General features: G+C 51.7%; 3 protein-coding genes and 1 pseudogene across 3 annotated transcripts in view; 3 read left to right on the plus strand and 1 right to left on the minus strand.

The window, feature by feature from the left end:
- LOC122381052 (WD repeat domain phosphoinositide-interacting protein 4-like) overlaps positions 1–21,589 on the minus strand; it is a 93,822-nt gene that overhangs the window by 61,013 nt on the left and 11,220 nt on the right. The window lies entirely within an intron of this gene.
- LOC122381056 lies at positions 4,845–7,270 on the plus strand (annotated as a pseudogene).
- On the plus strand, positions 16,237–17,182 carry LOC122381054 (heat shock protein beta-1-like). The gene has a single exon (XM_043364771.1). It carries the CDS (start codon positions 16,335–16,337, stop codon positions 16,794–16,796), a length of 462 nt encoding a protein of 153 aa, XP_043220706.1. The 5' UTR covers positions 16,237–16,334; the 3' UTR covers positions 16,797–17,182.
- LOC122381077 (probable G-protein coupled receptor B0563.6) lies at positions 20,137–21,378 on the plus strand. Its single transcript, XM_043364848.1, has one exon. The coding sequence runs from the start codon at positions 20,278–20,280 to the stop codon at positions 21,376–21,378; it is 1,101 nt and encodes a 366-aa protein (XP_043220783.1). The 5' UTR covers positions 20,137–20,277.

The following is a 21,589-nucleotide window of genomic DNA, read 5'->3' on the forward strand; positions in this document are numbered from 1 at the left end:
CAAAATTTTGATTTTCCCGTAAAAACTTTTCTATGGGTAAAAAGTGAAATTTTCCTGCAGGGCTGTGTCTGGGTAAACGAGAGCTTTCGATTGATACCTATTTTTACCATGACACCACTTTTTGGTCCGTACAAAGGCGATTTTACGGATATTTTACGAGTCCTGGGGGCTTTACGGGCCCTAAACGTCAATGCAACGGGGACCGTTTTGGGGAAAGTTTCTCGTCTGGTGGTGGGGCACCCGTGTGCCGATTTTGAACGAAATCGGAGGGGACCCCCCATTGACCCAAAATTTTGATTTTCCCGTAAAAACTTTCCTATGGGGAAAAAGTGAAGTTTTCCTGCAGGACTGGGTCTGGGTAAACGAGAGCTTTCGATTGATACCCATTTTAACCATAGCACCACTTTTTCGTCCGTACAAAGGCGATTTTACGGATATTTTACGAGTCTAGGGGGCTTTACGGGCCTTAAACGTCAATGCAACGGGGACCGTTTTGGGGAAAGTTTCTCGTCTGGTGGTGGGGCACCCGTGTGCCGATTTTGAACGAAATCGGAGGGGACCCCCCCATTGACCCAAAATTTTGATTTTCCCGTAAAAACTTTTCTATGGGTAAAAAGTGAAATTTTCCTGCAGGGCTGTGTCTGGGTAAACGAGAGCTTTCGATTGATACCTATTTTTACCATGACACCACTTTTTGGTCCGTACAAAGGCGATTTTACGGATATTTTACGAGTCCTGGGGGCTTTACGGGCCCTAAACGTCAATGCAACGGGGACCGTTTTGGGGAAAGTTTCTCGTCTGGTGGTGGGGCACCCGTGTGCCGATTTTGAACGAAATCGGAGGGGACCCCCCATTGACCCAAAATTTTGATTTTCCCGTAAAAACTTTTCTATGGGGATAAAGTGAAATTTTCCTGCAGGACTGGGTCTGGGTAAACGAGAGCTTTCGATTGATACCCATTTTAACCATAGCACCACTTTTTGGTCCGTACAAAGGCGATTTTACGGATATTTTACGAGTCTAGGGGGCTTTACGGGCCCTAAACGTCAATGCAACGGGGACCGTTTTGGGGAAAGTTTCTCGTCTGGTGGTGAGGCACCCGTGTGCCGATTTTGAACGAAATCGGAGGGGACCCCCCATTGACCCAAAATTTTGATTTTCCCCTAAAAACTTTTCTATGGGGAAAAAGTGAAATTTTCCTGCAGGACTGGGTCTGGGTAAACGAGAGCTTTCGATTGATACCCGTTTTTACCATAGCACCACTTTTTGGTCCGTACAAAGGCGATTTTACGGATATTTTACGAGTCTAGGGGGCTTTACGGGCCTTAAACGTCAATGCAACGGGGACCGTTTTGGGGAAAGTTTCTCGTCTGGTGGTGGGGCACCCGTGTGCCGATTTTGAACGAAATCGGAGGGGACCCCCCATTGACCCAAAATTTTGATTTTCCCGTAAAAACTTTCCTATGGGGAAAAAGTGAAATTTTCCTGCAGGACTGGGTCTGGGTAAACGAGAGCTTTCGATTGATACCCATTTCAATCATAGCACCACTTTTTCGTCCGTACAAAGGCGATTTTACGGATATTTTACGAGTCTAGGGGGCTTTACGGGCCTTAAACGTCAATGCAACGGGGACCGTTTTGGGGAAAGTTTCTCGTCTGGTGGTGGGGCACCCGTGTGCCGATTTTGAACGAAATCGGAGGGGACCCCCCATTGACCCAAAATTTTGATTTTCCCCTAAAAACTTTCCTATGGGGAAAAAGTGAAATTTTCCTGCAGGGCTGTGTCTGGGTAAACGAGAGCTTTCGATTGGTGTGGTTTTTTACCCGTTTGTGACGTCATTTCTAGGGAAAACGGGTCATGAAGGTTTCCCTCTACCGGGGCCTTTTTTCCCCCTACCGAATCTGTGCTGTGCTGAATCTGTGCTGAATCTGTGCCAACTTCCGTTACATTGCAAAATTACTACAGAACTGGCGCAGATAATACATTATTGACGCTACGCTTACGCGGTCGTTCTTCTGATTGAGTTGTCCTCAGGGAGAGGTAGCCTTAGGTATTGCCTATAAAAATATAACGTGACAATTGGAGGGAGTGACAATTGGACGTGACAATTGACAATGGGAGAAAATATCACGTGACAATCACGTGATAAACGTCATACATTGGAGGGAGATTGTGATTCAAGCTGGAGGAATTCCTTTGTTGAGCCGCTAGAATCCGAAGGAAACAGCGGAAATTGCCTACGACTATTTAATGAATTTAACGGTGATGAATAAGTGCGAAAAACGTTTTGGCTTTATAAAATTTGATGAAATGACCAGGGTAAAAGTTTTATTACTGGCGGTCAATTCAAAACGGCGCAAACATTTAAACAGTGAAGATAGTGAAGCACGATTCAAAGTGTGGTACACCTTTCGTACTTTGAGCGGCGATAGCGGGATAACGGTGTGGAGCTTCGAGGATCGGTCTTCAGTTCCCGGACCAGAAAGGTGGGCCCTATGCAATGTCAAATTTCATCAAAATGGTGATACTGTCCCTTTAAGGAGATATCGACTGAAAAGGAGAGAGGGGGCCGTTTCGCGCCGCCCTCCCCCTCAACGGGGCTTTCAGTTGCTGCTCTCACAGAACTCTTGGTTATATTACAACGTAGTGGAATTGCAAGTGGCAATATAAGCTTCCTGCCAGCGCCGGACCAGAGTTTAAACATGCAGGCTGAATTTTAACATTTAACTTTTGAATTTTTAAACCGTTGAGCTTTTAAGAAGTTGTATGAACTGTTCAGCTCCTTTTTTGGTCCATCACAGCGGGCTTGTATGTCATTTGTCAACCAAAATCGAATAAAAAACTTTTTATTTGGTCTGGCTACCTCGCCAACTTCTTAACTGGATCGTTTAGTAGCTTTTGATTGGGCACTGCCCACGTTGTCTGTCTAGCTTTTTGTGTCATAGACACTCTCTATGACACGAGAAGAGGCTGCTGACATCGTTTGTCGCGGTTGGATAATACCAATCCACGTCCCAGTGGCTGCTCGATCGCACTTTCCCTGGCCCACCTCTCCCACCAGGCGAGACTTTGCCCGGCACAGCCGTCGCCTTAGTGCCTCGGGCGGTGACCCGTTCAAAGGGGCTCACAATTCGTATGGTGCCGTGGCTCTCAAACCAATACAGAACAGTGAAACGCAAAGGCTCACTTTCCATATAAGGCGAACGGCTGATTCTGGCGCCGAGGCTTCATTCATGCTAAGGCGCCCAATCACAGCGCCGCATTTCAGTTAGTGTCGGGCGCAAAACTACTATGCTCCGCCCCTCCATCACGTGACCCTGCCCTCACGTGGCCTCAGTCACGTGGTGTTTCCACTTCTTGACGCATGGCGGCGCTAGTCTCGCAGGGGCGGTGGTAGCTTGCTCCCCCGCCGTCCGGGGGTGATGGGTAGCAACTGCTGGTGACTGTACCTATCTGGCGCAGACTGCGCCGCAATGCACAGACGCAGCATATAGACTGTGCCGCAAAGCACAGACGCACCGCGGGTCAGTCGCACACAAAAATACTGAGAGCAGTGGCAGGCAACTGGCTTATCAAACGTTCACTTTGACTTGACAATGATATAGGAACTACGAGTAGGTGTAGGTTATCGAACTTTGTCTTCGGTGACAGCAGAATCTAGTGTTTTCGAGTTTTACTCGTCAAACTTCCAGCAGGGTTCCTTTGCAGCGCCTCCGTCGTTAGCGTGTTACCGCTAGTGGCCCCCCGGAGGCCCGTTTGTTTATCTGATCGATAGCTCTCCAGTAAAGCTCAGCTGAGGGACACACACCAACCGCAGTGAGGCGGCAGCCCGCCATGGATTAGCTAGCGCGGTAGGTGTGCTGTGGAATAGAGCTAGAAAGGAATCGTGCGAGCTAAATTGCCGACCCTGAACCCTCAGACTCGTAAATAACTCGATGTGTTTTTGGCTTGCTAACATTTTGGCCGTCTAGCGCAACTACCAAGAATTGAGCTGCACAGTGCACAGCCGTGTGGTCGACAAGAGTCCTGAACAGCCGACGTCCTTTTCTAAACCGTTGTGAGTCACCATATTCACATATCCTGAAAATGTCACTCCCGCAGTTCTATCTGCGTCTTGCACTGTATCTCACACCTCTACTCCTAGCAGCGCGCGGCGGACAGGCGCGGGCGGCGCCCACCGAGCTCGAGTGTCCCCTGCCGGTCCGCGCTCGGCGACCCCGACTGTCTGCGGCCGGTTCTCGGCCTGTGTGTGGACGGACGGGGGCGGGTGTCGCCTCACGGACCAGGTCGGCTACCGTGTTCAGCGCGCCGTGAGCCGCCGGCAGCTGCTGCTCACCAAGAGCTCGGATGTGACGCTGCTCGGTGAGGACGTGCAGCGGCTGATGGTGACGGTGACCGAACACGACCGGCAGAGAGTCAGGATCGTGGTGAGTATTGAGAGCAGGGAGGCGGATATATTCTGATCAGATGAAGTGACAGCTTTGGCGCCCTTAAATAGAAGTGATCGTCACTGGTGTTGACTGACATATCAAACACATTTATGGAGAATTAAAGAACAACAAGCACCATATACATAGAAAATGTATTCGTTGAGTTGAGCTGAACAGCTTTAATCAATTAACTGATTTACGATTTGCAAGAATTTTCGTTGCTAGAAAACGGACACTTAATTTCATCCACAGAAGGAGCTGCATATGTTAGCCTCTGTTTGCTGTTGTTTCAGTTTCGAGACGCGGACCGTCAGCGGTATGAGGTGCCTCTGCGTCTGAACCTGCCGTCACCGCGCCACCGTCGTCAGCATGCTGCGTACCGCGTCCACCTTCCGTCAGCGCCCGCCGAGCTGGGACCCGACGTCTCCGGCCCACCGTTCTCCCTGTCGGTGCAGCACGGCCGCCAGACGGCGCTCCGACTGCTGCCCCAGCTCAGCTACAGCGACCAGTTCATCGAGACCACCCTGCTGCTGGCCGGAGAGGACCTCTACGGCATGGGCGAGAACAACCACGACAGCTTCAGGCACGACCTGGACGCAGCTGCCACGTGGCCCATCTTCGCTCGTGGACGGCCGCCAGGAGACGGTAACGAGGCGCTCTATGGCGTCCATCCGTTCCTCTTGGCGATCGAGAACGTTTCCGGGAAGAGTTTGGGGGTTTTGTTCCTCAACAGTAACGCAATGGAGTACAAGGTGTTCCGAATGAACGGCTCTGCCGCGGTGACGTTCCGTACCACGGGAGGCGTGCTGGATCTGTGCCTCTTCTTCGGCCGCTCCCCGCTGGAGGTACTGCGCCAGTACCACCTGACCATCGGGCTCCCGGAGCTCCCCTCCTACTGGGCGCTGGGCTTCCAGCTCTCGCGCTTCGGCTACCGCAGCGTAGACGAGGTGCGGCGCACCGTGGCGCGCACCCGTGCCGCGGGCATACCGCTGGACGTGCAGTACGTTGACGTTGATTATATGGACGGACGGCGGGACTTCACCGTGGGGAAAGACAAGTTCGGAGACCTCCCCAGACTCGTCGCTGATCTTCGTAAGCTGGATATACACGCCTCGCTTCTGTATGATCCCTCGCTAGCGACGGATTTCGGACGGTACCCGCCACTGGAGCGTGGTGTGGCGAGGGACGTGTTCGTGCGCTGGTGGAACGGCAGCCTCATACCGGAGGACCAGTGCGCCGGCTGTCGCCGTTACGTGGTAGGATATCTGTGGACAAAAAACAAGACGCTGCTTGTTGACTTCTTCCAAGAAGCAGCCACACACTGGTGGAGGGATGAGATGCGACGATTCTCGAAGTCGGCAGGAGGCCCAGAAGGATTTTGGATTGATATGAATGAGCCGACAAACTTCGGTACCAACTTGGAAAAGCCATTCAACTGGCCGAACAACTTGCCCGCATGGAGTCTCAAATGCCCTGGAAACAGGCTCGACGACCCGCCGTATCCGACAGCACACGTGCGAGACCCGAGCAACAAGAGCGGAAGGCTTTCTGACAGAACCATCTGCATGACGAGCAAACACATCAACGACGTGCTTCCCGTGGCAGTTCCTCTGCATCAGCACAAACGCCTGAAAGACAGCGATATTCTAGCAGGTCAGCAGATAATGTTGTACTCCTCACTGTCCTCTGATCATAATCACCGAGCGTTGTTACACTACGACGTCCACAACTTGTACGGCTGGGCCCAAATGCTCGCCACTCGCCGAGCCATGGACTCCGTGCTGGGAGGACGACGGGGCTCAGTCGCTCCACCTTTGTCGGCTCCGGACGCTGGGGCGCCCACTGGACCGGCGACAACACCGCACGCTGGAAGGACATGAAGCGATCCATCGTCGGCATCCTCGAGTTCAGCATGTTCGGCATCCCGCACGTCGGCGCAGACACCTGCGGTTTCAAGGACAACACAACCGAGACCCTGTGCCTGCGCTGGACGCAGCTCGGCGCCTTCTACCCGTTCTGCCGGAACCACAACGCCTGGGGCGCCGCCGCTCAGGACCCGGCCCGTTGGCCGTCTGTCGCCACGGCCGCTCGTGAGGCGCTCGGCCTCCGATACCGCCTCCTCCCGTACCTGTATATCCTCTTCTACCGCGCTGCTGCGTTCGGCGCCACTGTGGTGCGCTCGCTGGCCTTCCAGTTCCCCACTAGAGTGGAGCTGCGGGACATCGACACACAGTTTCTACTTGGGAGTGACATGATGGTGGCTCCTGTGCTGGACGAACATCATCCCACACTGGTTAATGTGACGTTCCCTCCCGGTGAATGGTACGACTTACGGAACAGTTCCCTGGCGCATTCAGGCAACATCACAGTGGCAGTGCAGTACCACGTGCCGCTGACCAGCATGATCCCGATATTCGCTCGCGGTGGAGCCATCCTTCCTCTGCAGCCGAATGCCTCCTCGACGGCAGTCGGTCGCCAGGGCGCCTTCACGCTGCTGGTGTTCGGACGTCGCGCTCGAGGCGAGCTGTTCTGGGATGACGGCGAGACCCGAGGCACAGTCACCAGCGGCAGGTTCTACCACTGCTTCTTCCACTTCGCCAACGGCGTGCTGAAGACGCTCGTGGACAGCGGGCAGACCAGGTGGCTGAGGACGCCGATCATTGAGCGTCTTGTGTTCCACGGTGCGCCGAAACCCGTCTCTGTGATCGTAGACGGGTCGAGGGTGCCGGATGATCAGGTGCATTACCGTAAAGGAATTCTGACGGTCAGTGTTCGGCTGCACATGAAGGCCGATCACGTCGTCCAGCTTGCCACTCAGGGTGCGAATGTTGGCCTGTAATCATCTGAGCTGACCCTGAGTTCAATCACTGTGTGACTTATGAAAGGCTTTCAGTGCATACTGCAATTAACCCGCGCCGGTGGGGTCCGTTTTTAACGCGACCTGGTTGGGGGGGCTATTTCTTGCCCCCCCCCCCTCGTATCTCCGAAACTACTGGACAGATCCGCAAAATTCAAACGGCGTTCGAAAGCCCTATCAAGTTTGTAAAAAAAAATCCAATTTCAATGACCTCAGGGTCACCGATGACGTCACAGGTCAGGTCAAATATAAAATGTTTTGCCGGTCACGGATCTTCCATGGAATGCGCTATAACATCGAGTAAAACGCATTTACAGAAAATCAGCGATAGGGCGTCAGTTGCCTAGTACATATGTTGCTATTAGAGGCCACTGATAATACCAGGTCAGGTCACAGGTCGGGTCACCAAGGGTCAGCACATGAAACCAATTTTACTAAGGCAGTGTGATGCATGTTTTATGGCCAATTTTTCATTTCAAACTCAATGGTGTTGGTAGGACCATCAGCAACGGTGCAGGGCCTCGGCTAACATGTTAACTACTGGGACAAATGCCCCAGTAGAGTCAAGGAATGCCCCAGTAGTGATCAGGTTTTGCCCAAACTCCACAAAATGAGTATATCTCAATATTAACGTAGGTAGATTCTTTCACTCGGGAGCAGTTGAAGACGTTTGTGGCAAGAAATCAGGGGCGGAAGAAGAGGGGGTGCATGGTGTGCAGCTGCACCCTCAATTTTCATAAGAAAACATAGGAGTGCATTGGCATCTTTTTGCATCCCCATAATCCATAGGCTGCCCTTCGTTCGAAAGAGCGTCAAAAATAATGAGGAAATTACTTCGGCGACTTTTTTGGTCAGGTCAAAGTTCATGTCATGTGGGTCATTGAAGACCAAATTTCGCCGATTTTCAGGTCGAATATCGACAAATTGCAAGATGCCGGATCATAACCCGGGAACCAACAGAGCTACAGCGCCGCGGAAAAGCGCATTTGATAGCCATATCAGTGTTCCTTCTGAGTATTTCTCTCAGATTTGACTAACGTCAACGGTTTTGCCTGCAGGGGGCAAACATTTCCAAAAAAGACGATTTTTCGGGAACAATTTTTCCTGCAATAACTTTTGACTTAAGCCTTGCACGAGCGTTCTTTTACCGACATCGTGCTCCGCTCGTCAAGACGTATCGAATGAACTCTAATTTTACATGAAAAGTCAACTTGAAAATTTGACCTCAGGTGAAGGTCATGATCTAACCAGAAATTGCAATGTTGCATATTAGTGGATCCGTATCGTCGAGCTGAACACATAAGGCGTTTTCATCGCTCTAGCATGCCTCTTTCAAAAGTTAGTCGCGAAAAACTGTTAGGTACCATTCGTGACCTGAGATGACCTCAGGGGTATAAACAGGGGTCACGGGTGCCATTTTCATGTTCAGTGTGTCAAACCTACTTGTATTTCAGTGTTTGAGAGTGTTTAGAATGACTTTCGTCCAAAAGAGGCGGTTTAAAATTGTCTCCATTGACTTAAATACCTAGAGAGGTCGCAAAATTGAAAATTGACCTGTCCTTAGGTCACCGATATGAAAATTCCGAGATAAACATTTTGTACTTGCTCTTGCCCTTATCAATCGCTGAAAGTGTCAAAGCGATCGGTCACTAGGTGTAGTTACCTACACCGAAACATTTTATGAGGTAAGGTCACTTTAATGACCTGGCCTTGAATGACCTTGGTCTGAAATTTTTACAACATGTGTACGGCGGCGCTCCACGCCGCCGCTTTTGAGATATCCGCGAAAAACAGCAATGAGAGGCGATGTTCAAACACCCCCCTCCCCCAGCAGGGCGAGGGCTAACACACTTTTGCCCCAGCAGTCAAAATTCCTTAGCCGAGGCCCTGCAACGGTGTGAGTCACTTCCTGGTGGAGGTCAGGTCAAGGTCAGGTCAAAAAAGGTCAAATTTCAAAACTAAAATATTTGCATAAAATGGGTATGGTTTGGGTAAACATACCCATTTTAATATGGGTATGTTTTTCGCTATAACTGGGCCAAAAAAGAGGTATCGATCTAAAATTTGGTATGTAAATAAAATTTGGTAAAGGCTATAACATATATTCGGGTTTTTCGAAAATCGAAAAACTTTTGGGATTTTTTGGCAATTATATTCAAAAAATATTTTTTGATTTTGAGGGTCACAATAAAAAATCAAAATTTCGAGATAGCAGTTTTGTGGCCCTGCTAAGTGCTAACTCTACACCTTTTGTGCTTTTTAACGTTTTCTGTATTTTCAAAGCTATACGCCTGACAGCTCTTCCCACGAAACCTTTTTTTGGGTCGAAAACGGCAGAACATGACGTCACTCTGACGTCATTTACGGCAATCCATCATAGCCTTTGGGATAATTTTTGGTCACAATGTGTAAAATTGATGCCCGGGAGGGTAATGAAAGTTTGGTGACGATCGGCGCAGCGGTTCTGGAGATATATCGAAAAGTCTGGGGGGGGGAAGATAGCCCCCCACCAGGTCGCAGGGGGGGGTAACTATGCAGTTTTGTACATTTTGTCTAAAGTGTGCATGCAGCTGAGCTACTTACGGTAAAGCAGTAGCAGCTAGGACAATATTATTGAACGAGACAATTAAGCTCCATGTCCTAACTATAATGTGTTCCATGATTTTTTTTTTAGCTACGGGTAGCGATATCAGGAATTTCCTTTATGAGCTTTAAGTTGGTTTGTTTTTAATTATCTGAGGTGGGCGTTCGTTTACACGTAGATCAAGAGACGGATGTCCCACAAAATTTAAGGGCTCCGCCGAGTTAGGCCAACTCTTGACAGCGGCAGGGGCGGTCGCAGACTTGGAGTTTGGGGGGGGGGGGCCAACTTGGCAAAGGGGCCCCTGCGCTGACCCGGGGGGCCCGGTGCTAGCTTAAAGGGGCCCACGGGCGTAGTACACAGGTGCAGAAATCCAGGCCATGGCCGGTGAAGCGGGGGGGGGGGGGGGGGGTAGTGAGCGGCACCCGAGCGGAGGCTCATTGCGAGCTTTGAGGATGTTCCATGTCGAAAAGGTACCGATTAGTGCATTTTAAAGCATTGATAATCTCAATAACTCACGCAAATGTGAATGGACTACCGCAAAAGTAAAGGCGGCCAACTTTGCCATTTTCTGAGATCATCGTGCTAAAACTATAGTGGGTCATCGGTATCTGTTCACTGTTCAATCACACGTGTTCCGTTTCATCTTTTTTTCTTTACTTGAGCACAAATGTAAGTTTTGAAGACCATTACAGTAGCAAATGCTTCGAAAGATGGATAGTGGGCAAAAATCCTAAATTTGTCGTGCTGCATGGAAAGTAGTGTTGCTGAGAAAAGGGAGCTTTGTTCCAGATTATTGTGGATGCAGAATACATTGTCTGCACCCACTGCAGAATTATTGTTGGTGCAACTGCGCCCACTGCACCCATGGTTCCTACACTTATGGGCCCATCGATAGCGCTTCGGCGATACCTATCGCCTAGAGGCTGCAATGGGGCCCTTAGAGTACGGTGTCAGACCCCCAGAGGCCGGCGTTGGATCCAAGGGTCAGTGAAGGGCCTCAAAGGCCCCAGGTAAGGCCCCAGAGGCTGATGTGGGCCTTCAGAGGCAAGTGCGTGACGCCCAAAGGTAAGGTATGATGAACATACATAATAGGGCCATCAGTGGCCGGTGTAGAGACCTCATAGGCGAATTTGGGGCCCCCTCAGAGGCTAGTGTGGGGCCTCAGGTGTCGGTATGAGGCACTTAAAGACCGTTATGGGTCCTCAGAAGCCGGCATCGATCCTTCAGAAGCCAGTACGGGGCCCTCAGAGGCACTTAAGGGTCAGTTTGGGTCCCAGAGACAGAAATGGGACCATCAGAGGCCGGTGTGGGACCTTTAGAGGCTGGTTTGGGCCCTTAGGGGCCAGTTTAGGGCCCTCAGAGACCAGTACAGGGCCTGTAAAGGGCAGTTTGAGACCATCAGAGACCGAATTGGGCACTCAGAGGCTAATATGGGTCTTTACAGGCCAGCATACAGCCCTCAGAGGTTAGCGTGGGGCCATAAAAGACCGACATGAGCCGGCGTTGGACCCCAGAGGCCAGTAGAGGGCCCTCAAAGGCCAACATGAGCCCTTAGATGCGGGCCCTTAGAGGCCGGCATCAGGTCTTCAGAAGCCCGTGCGGGGCCCTCAGAGGCTAAGGTGGGTCCTTACAGGCCAGCACGGGCCCTCAGAGGTCAGTGTGGGGCCCTAAAAGACCGGCATGGGCCGGCGTTGGACTCCAGAGGCCAACAGAAGGCCCTCAAAGGCCAAGATGGGCCCTCAGAAGCCGATGCTGACCCTTAGAGGCCGGCATCGGGTCTTCAGATTCCAGTGCGGGGGGCCCTCAGAAGCTAATGTGGGCCTTTACAGGCCAGCATGAGGCCCTCAAAGGTCAGAATGGGACCCTAAAAGACTGGCATTGGCCGGCGTTGGACCCCAGAGGCCAGCAGAGGGCCCTCAAAGGCCAAGATGGGCCCTCAGAGGCCGATGCGGACCCTTAGAGGCCGGCATCGGGTCTTCAGAATCCAGTGCGGGGCCCATAGAGGCTAATGTGTGTCCTTACAGGCCAGCATGGGGCCCTCAGAGGTCAGTGTGGGGCCCTAAAAGACCGGCATGGGCCGGTGTTGGACCCCAGAGGCCAGCGGAGGGCCCTCAAAGGCCAAGATGGACCCTCAGACGCCGATGCAGGCCCTGAGCGGCCGGCATTGGGTCTTCAGAATCCAGTGCGGGGGGCCCTCAGAGGCTAATGTGGGTCCTTACAGGCCAGCATGGGGCCCTTAGAGGTCAGTGTGGGGCCCTAAAAGGCCGGCATGGGCCGGCGTTGGACCCCAGAGACCAGTGGAGGGCCCTCAAAGGCCAAGATGGGCCCCAGAGGCCGATGCGGGCTCTTAGAGGCCGACATCGGGTCTTCAGAGTCCAGTGCGGGGCCCTCAGAGACACTTAAAGGTTAGTCTTAGGACTCGAGAGACAGAAATGTCAAACGAGGCCACCAGAGGCCGGTGTGAGGCTCTCAGACGCCGGTTGGGCCCCTGAGGCCGGTTTAGGGGCCCTCAAAGGCCAGTGGAGGGCCCTCAGAGGTCAATGTGGGTCCTCAGCGGTCAATGTGGACGCTTGACCGCCACTGAAGGGCCCTCAGAGGTCAGTGTAGGACCCTCAAAGACTGGTATGGGAGCTGTTAATGGCTGGCGTGGTTTTTCGAGCCTCGTGACAATCGAATACGGGCCAGGGCCCCATACGGCCATGGGGGCCCATCGTTTGTTTGGGGGGGGCCAAATGATATGATGGCCCCCCCTGATTTGCCTTTGGGGGGGCCATGGCCCTGATGGCCCCCCCCTGCGACCGCCACTGGCAGCGGACGTCCCCTCCCCCCACAATTTCCATTCAGGTGTTTTGCAGAAACTTTTAAAACGGGGACAGAGGTGTAGTCACTACCGTACAAGGTCTTAATTGCAGGCATTACTAGCTGTCGAGATAAGTAATAGTTACAATGCCACTAAATGGCAAAACTCGATCAATGCTTTCATTTTCCACCAACCGAGCTGTATGGAAACTGTTTGTGAATAGAAAATCATAATCGCTACAAAAATGCCACCATATAATTTTCAGACTATTGGTTTTCAATGCTGGCGATTCAGGCCAAATCGTAATGACGCTAAATATTTGCATAGGTATCCTAAAAATTAACATGTCACCTTCCATTTATTTTTCTCAAACAAACAGCTAGAGAAAGTGGATTGTATTTTTTTGTATCTCCGATATGGCTCGGTTGGTTGCTCATGGTTGCTCTGATTGCTTTTAAGGACGGGCCATGATGCAATCAAGCGTTATCGTCAATATTGACGTCGTTATATAACGACAGATTCATTCGTAGGGAGCAACCTTATGCTAACAAGTAATATTTTGAATATTCAGAAAACTATTATCAAAACAAAACTACCGCAGCTTTCAAAACGATTCGAACGCTCGTTTTCTAGTGCCTTCACGCCGTCGACCCTGAGTTGAGCCATATCGATAAAGAGCCCGGGAGAGTTGTTACGGCGCACTCATGATACCGCGTCCGGTGCAATGCTGACTGTTATGCAACATCGAACGTGGTAGAATTCATGAGCATATTCGACTACATCCCGAACATAATGCAATTATGTTGAACATATGACGTAATGTAAACCGATCCCCTGCCTTCAGGAGAACGGTGTCATATACATTTTTTAGTAAATGAATACATAGGTTACATTACAGGTAGGTATATACATAGACTTGGCAAGTAGCCATGATTTAGCTAGTCTAACTCGTATCAATGGATTCGGCAAAAAGGTGTTTTGTGCGTTTCCGGTCCGAGAGGATTCTAGTTTCACTGCGAAGGGAGCACGGGGCACCTACTATGCTGCCCCCTACCCACAAAAAAGTGATCATGGCATTGAGCAACAAAATGTGCATTAAAGGCGTTCGTTTAACATTTCCGATAATAAACATCATATAGCTAAGCTATGGGCTGAAGTTCGACAAGGTGATGCAGATGATCAGACCATCCACCCCCTAAGTTCAGTCGTGCATTGCACCCATCACCATTTCCCATGATTTAGCAGTTAACACCGACGTGTTGCAGCGTCATCAGTCCGTCTGCAACCGACGAAATGCAGCTGTTACATAACTGCGACCTGTGATGTAATGCGACGACCGACCTCCACCCCCTCGCTGGCAGAATTCAGGAATAAGACAGAGTTTCGCAGGCGGAAGCAGGATGCATTGCCGTACTGCTTACTACACTATGTCGGGTCCATACTCATAGCCGCTGGCCGCTAAGCTTTAGCCACCGTCCACCGCCGCCGGCCGGCGGCCGCCCGTCGTCAAAACGGGTGAGACTAAATGCTTACTTTCGAAATCTAAGCTGCGTTGCGGCATTGGCGGTTATGTGCGGCGTGTATGCCGCATGCTTAGTAAGCGGCGACCACTAAATTAAAAACTCAATAGCTTTGACCTGTTTTCAATGGATAACACTGCATACCAAAAATGTCCATCGCTCTCGTCATAGGATATTTAGATTTAAATAACTAACTTATCTACATCATCGTTTTGAACCAAATTAATACTTTAAACTTGACCCTCGCCCGTATTGTTTTTTTTCCAGCCGCGAACGTATAAGGTATAACCCCTTGCCGTTTCGCTCCTGATCAAGCTAGAGCTTCGCGGAAAAAAAAACGAGCGTGTTGCCCGTGACGAGAGGAAGCCGATGATACCCAATGTTAAGGTCCTAGGTCATCGGTTGACCTTCCAGGTCAGGTCAATGACCCAAAAGGCGGGAAAATCAGGACCTGTTAGAACGTCGTAGTGTGGCTGCTATGGGGTTTTTCGGGGTGCTGATCACGAATATCATGCTAGTTTTGATCACAGATGATGTCTTCATTCATTTAGGCCAGGTCGGGTCAGGTCAGGTCAGGTCAACCAGTAGAGGTCCTGCCGGGTATTTGTAGTAGGTGTCAACCGCCTCTGACAGCCTCGTAACATGTTACGAAGGCACCAAAACTACTTTGTAAACGTTCATGTGGTTGCTAAACTCGAATTCAGCTCGAAAAACTGGCCTAGAAACATGTCAAACTCGAAAAAGTGAACCGAGGTCACCAAAGGTCAGTGACCTGACCTGACCTTCAGATGACCTTGACACCCACCCTAATGCATGGGGGCAAGATCATATCACATGTTTGAACGCTTGAAACCACGAAAAGACTGCAAACGCGCTGCTAATGCGAGCCGACATACGCTGAATTGCGGTTCCGGCCAAACATGGTCTCGAAAAGTAGGTCACAGGTCAAGGGTTATTTGCGTCAGGGTCATGAAATTTTCAGGGTAGGTGTAAAATTGATCAACGCGAGGGTACTAAAAGTTACGTCGTGATCGGCCGCTCTTTACGCGAGTTATTCGCGAAAAACCGAGGGGAGTCCGTTCGACCCCCCCCCCCCCCTAAAGGGCGAGGGTTAGGTAACTCACAGTCCGAACTCCGAACAAGTTCGGTCTTGTTTGTGAATTTGTCGGAGCATCACCTAAATCTAGTAGAGATGATGGAGGGAAACTAGGCTTTTAAGGAGGGAAGGCAGTCGGTGACGGTCAGGGGCACTACAAGCAGAGCAGTCATAAGCTGGTGACAGGGCTGACATACCATGTTTTAATAGCATGACTGGAACAGACTTTTTGGGTAGCCAGGAAATCGCATGCGAGAGCCTATTGAAATTCTTACATCGGCCTTTATATGCACCAGTCGTATACAGGTGCGGGATTTGGCATACGATTTCCAGACAATCGAAAGACTGTTTGGAGCCAACGAAGGAAGGAATGAGTGAGTACTAAGTTGAAAGCATTAATTTGGTTCAAAATGATGATGCAGATAACTTAGTTATTTAAATCTAAATATCTTATGACGAGAGCGATTGGCATTTTTGGTATGCAGTGTTATTCATTGAAAACAGGTTGGAGCGTTTAAGTCTTTAATTTAGTGGTCGCCGCTTACTAATCATGCGGCATACACGCCGCACATAACCGCCAATGCCGCAACACAGCTTAGATTTCGAAGTAAGCATTTAGTCTCACCCGTCAAAACCGGCGCAATACAAGGCGGAAACCGGATGGGGATGAAAACAACACATCCCCAGTAGCCCCCAACACTCGGGACCGCTCCGGTAACCTCTCGGCTGCTCTCGGCATTTCTAGTTGGATCGATGCAGTTTTAGCATCTGACGTCACACAAGCGCCAATCAGCACCTCGCTTTTCGTGACGTCATAGCCGCTCAGCCAATGAGTAGCGCCGCGCCGCCCGGCAGAAGCCGAGTCGGTTCGAGAAAAAGATCATTCCACACGGTACCAGAAGCCTCGTCCGGACGGGTTGAAAGTTTATATTTTAGAGCTCCGTGCTGTCGGACATCAGTCGAAAATCGGACATCGCGAGGTGCTGCGACGCTCACGCTGTGCGCAACTACCGACACGTGAATTTTCGCCGTTTGTGAAGCACACTATGGCCGACAACATGTCTTTCTGGCTGGGCCCGTGGATGGGATTCCCTCTGCTCGCCGAGCTGGCCGAGCCGCGCGCCGTCGAAAAGCCCGAGAAGCCCGACAAGTTCCAGGTCTCAATGCACCTGGGTCACTACAAGCCGGACGAGGTGGTCGTCAAAGTCGCCGACGGAACCATCACGGTACGAGCTGAGCACGAGGAGAAACACCCGGACGGCTACTCGTTCAGCCGGACAGTGCGACAGTTCACAGCGCCCGAGGACGCCTGCGTCGACAAGCTGACCTCCCAGCTGACCCCGTCGGGTCACCTGAAGCTGGAGGCACCGCTGGCCCAGGAGCGCCGCAGCACTGCCAGGACGATCCCGATCGAGATCGAAGGACCCCGGGAGAAGAAGGACGAGCCGCCGCTGCGAATCACCTACGACTCTGCTGGCAACACCGCAAACGGCGACTGCAAGAAGTAGGTAGGAGTGGTCGCAGGCTCGCATCGACTGTGGGAACCAGAACATTGCCTGGCGGCGGCTGTGCTGTGTGAGGCGTTTATCTAGCCCCGTGACGGGTCGGCCAGTGTCTGGAGGTCGGTGGAATGTCTGGCGGAAGCCGCGAGTTCTCGTGCTGTGAGGGAAGTGTGGTTTGCCCGTCTATGTAATCTTGCCGGGACAATCGTAGACTGTTTCCCTACCAATGCCTGATCGATATCTGTACTACGGGAATACACTTTGCCCGGCTAGAGGCCAGCCTTTTGCTGATTTTTTTCTTCTCCGATTGTGACTGCGGGCGGACCGCCTTTCTAGTTTTGTTTTTGAGCCTTGCTTTGTGATTAGTGTAAATAAACGATCGATGCTGAAAATACTGTTTTTCTCTTAATTTGAACATTTCGGGAAATATAAACAGGTTTTTTTTTTGAGGAGGGGGCGTGACGAAATACATATCTTAGAGAAAAGGATTTTCGACGCATCATGGTCGTGTTCAGTTCAGCTCATCTTCAGTTCTCTCGGCAAAGATCAATACTTTCGGCGCCGTGCCGTATGACGGTCGACCACGTGACCTTCAGACGGGCTGATGGTTTGCCCGGAGGCGCTCAGCTGAGCGCAGCGTTCCGATTCCCCGCCCAGTGCATTCCTTCCTAATTCCTTTGTATTGTATTTGTATTTGTATTTGTATTTACATTTAAGAGCGATCCACATACGATGTGCGTGGCGATTACTGCTCAGAATCCGTATCCGCGGTTGCTAATCTAATCATTCAATACATTTGCACATTCACTCACATCAAAACAAGGACAAAATACTCTCAGGACAGCCTCATTGCTCTTACCCACCCCCATCCTATTGGTCAGCGACGATGTGCTGATTCATCGTCCACGATTGCGGCTTTAACAGCGCGGGCGAAGCGGGCGGGAGGCAGCTGCGACAGGTGAGGTGGCAGGCTGTTCAGCAGAGCTGCAGCTCGATAGCCAAACCGCCGCTTGCCCGTTTCCAGCCGCGGACGGGGAAGATGGAAGAGGTGATCTTGCCTGGATGGTCTCTCGCGGATAGCGCTATTAGCGACGAACAGGGCTGCTAGTTGCTCGGGTTCTCGGCGCTGTATGACCTTGTGTGCGATGACAAGGGTGTGGAAATCGGACATACCGCGCGGGGACAACCAACCGAGTTTTGTTCGCAGGTCGGAGACATGGTCAAATTTACGGCGGCCGAAAATAACTCTAGCGGCGAAGTTAAGAATTTTTTGGAGTCGATCGAAATTTTTTTGGGACCCATTACCATAAACTGAAAGGCAGTACTGGATACGCGATACAACGAGTGCCGTCACGAGCGTTCGAATGATGCCATCTGGGAGACAGTGGCGCGCATGTGAAAGACCAATCAACAGTCCCGTACACCGGCGGCAGAGTTCAGAGACGTGTGCGTCCCATGACATAGTGCTGTCGAAAGTGACGCCAAGGTTCCCGACCTGTGCGCACGGTTGCAACGCTGCGTCGCGGAATGGTACTCTAAAGTCTGGTAATTTACGTAGATTTTGACGACTGCCAAATACAATAAGCTGTGTTTTACTTGCGTTCACTTTGAGGGCGTTAGCGCAAAACCAGTCGCTGAGAGACGCGAGCGAGTCCTCCATGCGCGAGATGAGAACTTCGAGGTCCCGAGCTGGACCGCTAACCAATACTTGAGTGTCATCGGCATACTGAAACACTTTTGCGTCGCCCGCGTATAGCGATAAGTTGTTATGAGTACATACGCTCAAGGTCACCTTCGAAGTGGGCGTGGCGGAAAGGTGGGCGTGTCCCGTGACGCTCAGCTCTCGGCTCAGCGCGGCGGCCCCGGGGGGGGGGGGGGGCAACCAAGATTACTTTACTAATGAGGGCGTCGACCTGAATCTTGGTCGAGAAAATACATACAATGCATAGCAGACTCAAAATAAAACGCATCGAGCTACACAAACATCGATTGCAAGCGTTGCTTTTAATGTGCATTGGCTTACCTACTCCTAAATAGTTATGCACACATGAAATCAATGTTTGGAGAGGGGGCAGGGCAAGGCAGAGGTTATGGGCGTTATAGTTACGCTCAGTTTTTCGATTACATGTGCATTTTACATGCAACGAGTTGGGACTTACCAAATTATCAAAGATTATCAAAGGAAGGGATTTACCTAATCATGGGATTATCAAAGGAAAGGAAAGGGACATGAATTTGTTTTACAGAGACAATGCAGGTATGTCACATGTGATGATCGATCACCCACTTGCCGATCAAAGGGGGTATTAGGAGCAAATGCCCCCCTCGCAGCGCCCAAAAGAAAATCAAATATCAGTGAAACTTTGTCGTTTTTCTAATAAGAAGGAAAGCTTGATAACTTTCATCGGGAAAAGTTTGCTTCCAACTGCACAGCAGTGTATGGGGAAACGAAACCCGATGAACTATTAGAATTTAGAGAAACATCTTCGAGGGTACCTATGTTCCCCGCAACGTCCAAGACCTCAGACCGTCTTTCTGGATCCGCCTATTGGATGACCAAACATGCAACTTGGTCTGACAACATGAACAGGTCCTTCACACTTCACGAGCAGAAACTATAGCGACACAACTGACCAGCCTGCTCGAATCTAGCATTGCCTGGAAACAAAGAATACAACCAACGTGACAATGAACTTGCGGCTTGCCTGGAAGATGCTCCATCGAATGTCACCCAACGGGCGATGTGCTCGCCCGATAACCGTCGTATGATTGGTCATTTCCGTATCTCCTGTGTGCAGTGCGCAGACGGTACACACTGCACACCCACGCGACACGCGTATATGACCCCAGATGACGGCGGGAATGACACGGCGGATAGCCTGGGGCGGGATTGCCCGAGGCGTTATGTACCGGGCCGACCCGAGGTCAACAATAATCGGCGATCGGTTGGCGATGGCCGGCGGGCCAGCCCAGGGTCGCAGAGGGCCATATGTCAGTCAGTGTGGGACCGACCCGGGAGGACGGCGGAGTACCGTGTGCTAAGCTCGTGGCAGTCGGTGTAGGCTGACCAGGACTCTTGAAGGGCAGAGGAAGGTGATCTGCGCCTGTGTTGATATCCAATGTGGAGTGGACTTCTGATGTAAAGAAGTATGTAATAGGCGACTGAAAATGAGGCAAAGCGTCAGCTCAGTGTCTTAACTTGTTGAACAGAACACGATCTACTTTTATGAGGATTTTCGCAAGAGTGAAGTTATGAATAGCAGTGAGACGATAGCGTAAACCACTCGTGTGAAAAAAGGAAAACTTTCAAACCAAGGAATACAACGACGTATTTCTGCTAAAAGAATTACGGTGTCAGCTTACCCACTGAATTAATGGACATTGGACACCATCTGGACGCCGCACAACCTCGGATCTCACTAGCTGGTGGCTCCCGTTGGAAGTTCCGCTCTCCGTACCTCCCGTCCTCTGGTGACCGCCGGCGCCCATGGAGCCGTGCCCGGCCTCTGACGTGCGGCTGGAGCGGCTGGCGCACGCGGCCTACGGCTGGTGCTCGCAGGCCATCTGCGCCGTGGGAGTGGTGGCCAACCTGGCCAACCTGCTGGTGCTGCGCCGGCCGCCGCTGCGCGCGCTCACCGTCTACACCTACCTGCTGTGGCTGTCCGTGGCCGACCTGTTCGGACTCTGCTTCTGCTCCGTGTTCGCCTATCTGCTGTCGCAGGAGTCGGCGCACCCCTGCACCGGCGCGCCGCTGGCACTGGCCTTCTACGCCGCCCATCTGAACAAACCTCTAACGAACACGTGTCTGGCGTCGGGGGTGTGGATCACCTTCTGGCTGTCTGCTAACAGGCGAGTAGCGGTGACGCGGCCCACCTCGTACCTCGCCGAGGAGACGGGCGACGTGGCCTTCCTCAGGATCGCCTGCACTCTGGCCGTGTCCATGACGCTCTTCATGCCGATGGTGTTCCAGTCTCAGGTAGAGCTGGATGAGGAGATCGGAGGGTACGTGCTGCGTCAGGAGGCGTTCACCTATACCACAGCCTGGATGGTCTACCAGTGGCTACTGCAGGTCGTCGTGCGGCTTCTGCCGGCCGCCGGAATCCTCATCAACAACGTGCTGGTGGTGCGCGGCCTGGCGGCGAGGGCCGGCGTGCAGGTGTTTCCCGCTCCGGCCGCCTGGCGGCGCTGCTGCTGCAGCAGACCGACCACACAGGTGGCGCCACCGCCGGTGATCGAGCTGGTCGAGTCGAGCGTGTACGGCACCGGAGCGAGTGACGGTAGCTCGCCGAGGCAGAGGCGGCGCGCCAGCGGTCACCGGCTACGGGCGGCTTACATGCTGCCGGCCATCTCGGCTCTGACCATCATCTCGAACGTGTTCTCGGCGCTGCTGTTCGTGTGGGCCGCCCAGGGCAAGATGAAGCTGGCCAAAGGCTACACGAGTTACCAAGTGTGGCGCGCAGTTGGCAACAACCTGGAGCTGTTCACGCTAGCAGCGAACCCGTTCCTGAACATACTGTTCTCGCGTGAGATACGCAGTGGGTATCGCAGGTTATTGTTGGAGCATAAGCGCTGTCGGAGGTCCGATTAGATTAGAGCACTGACCAAATACACGACGGACAAGCTAAGTCTAGCCCTAAATGCGTGTTTTTTTTTAAGCAAAGCAACATGGCACTATGACAAGGCACACGCCCCTTCTCGCGAACAACATGTCTGCTACGTAATCCACGCAAAAAGCGCAAATGAAAACGGCAAAATGCCGGTGCTCATTCACCACATATTGACAACACATACATATTGTA

This window comes from Amphibalanus amphitrite, unplaced genomic scaffold (assembly GCF_019059575.1).
Source record: "Amphibalanus amphitrite isolate SeventyFive unplaced genomic scaffold, NRLGWU_Aamphi_draft 000113F_arrow, whole genome shotgun sequence".
Lineage (NCBI taxonomy): Eukaryota > Metazoa > Arthropoda > Thecostraca > Balanomorpha > Balanidae > Amphibalanus > Amphibalanus amphitrite.

What these genes read in the sequence shown, in the direction of transcription:
- LOC122381077 (XM_043364848.1), top strand. Translation starts at nt 20,278, where the DNA reads ATGGAGCCGTGCCCGGCCTCTGACGTGCGGCTGGAGCGGCTGGCGCAC.
- LOC122381054 (XM_043364771.1), top strand. Translation starts at nt 16,335, where the DNA reads ATGGCCGACAACATGTCTTTCTGGCTGGGCCCGTGGATGGGATTCCCT.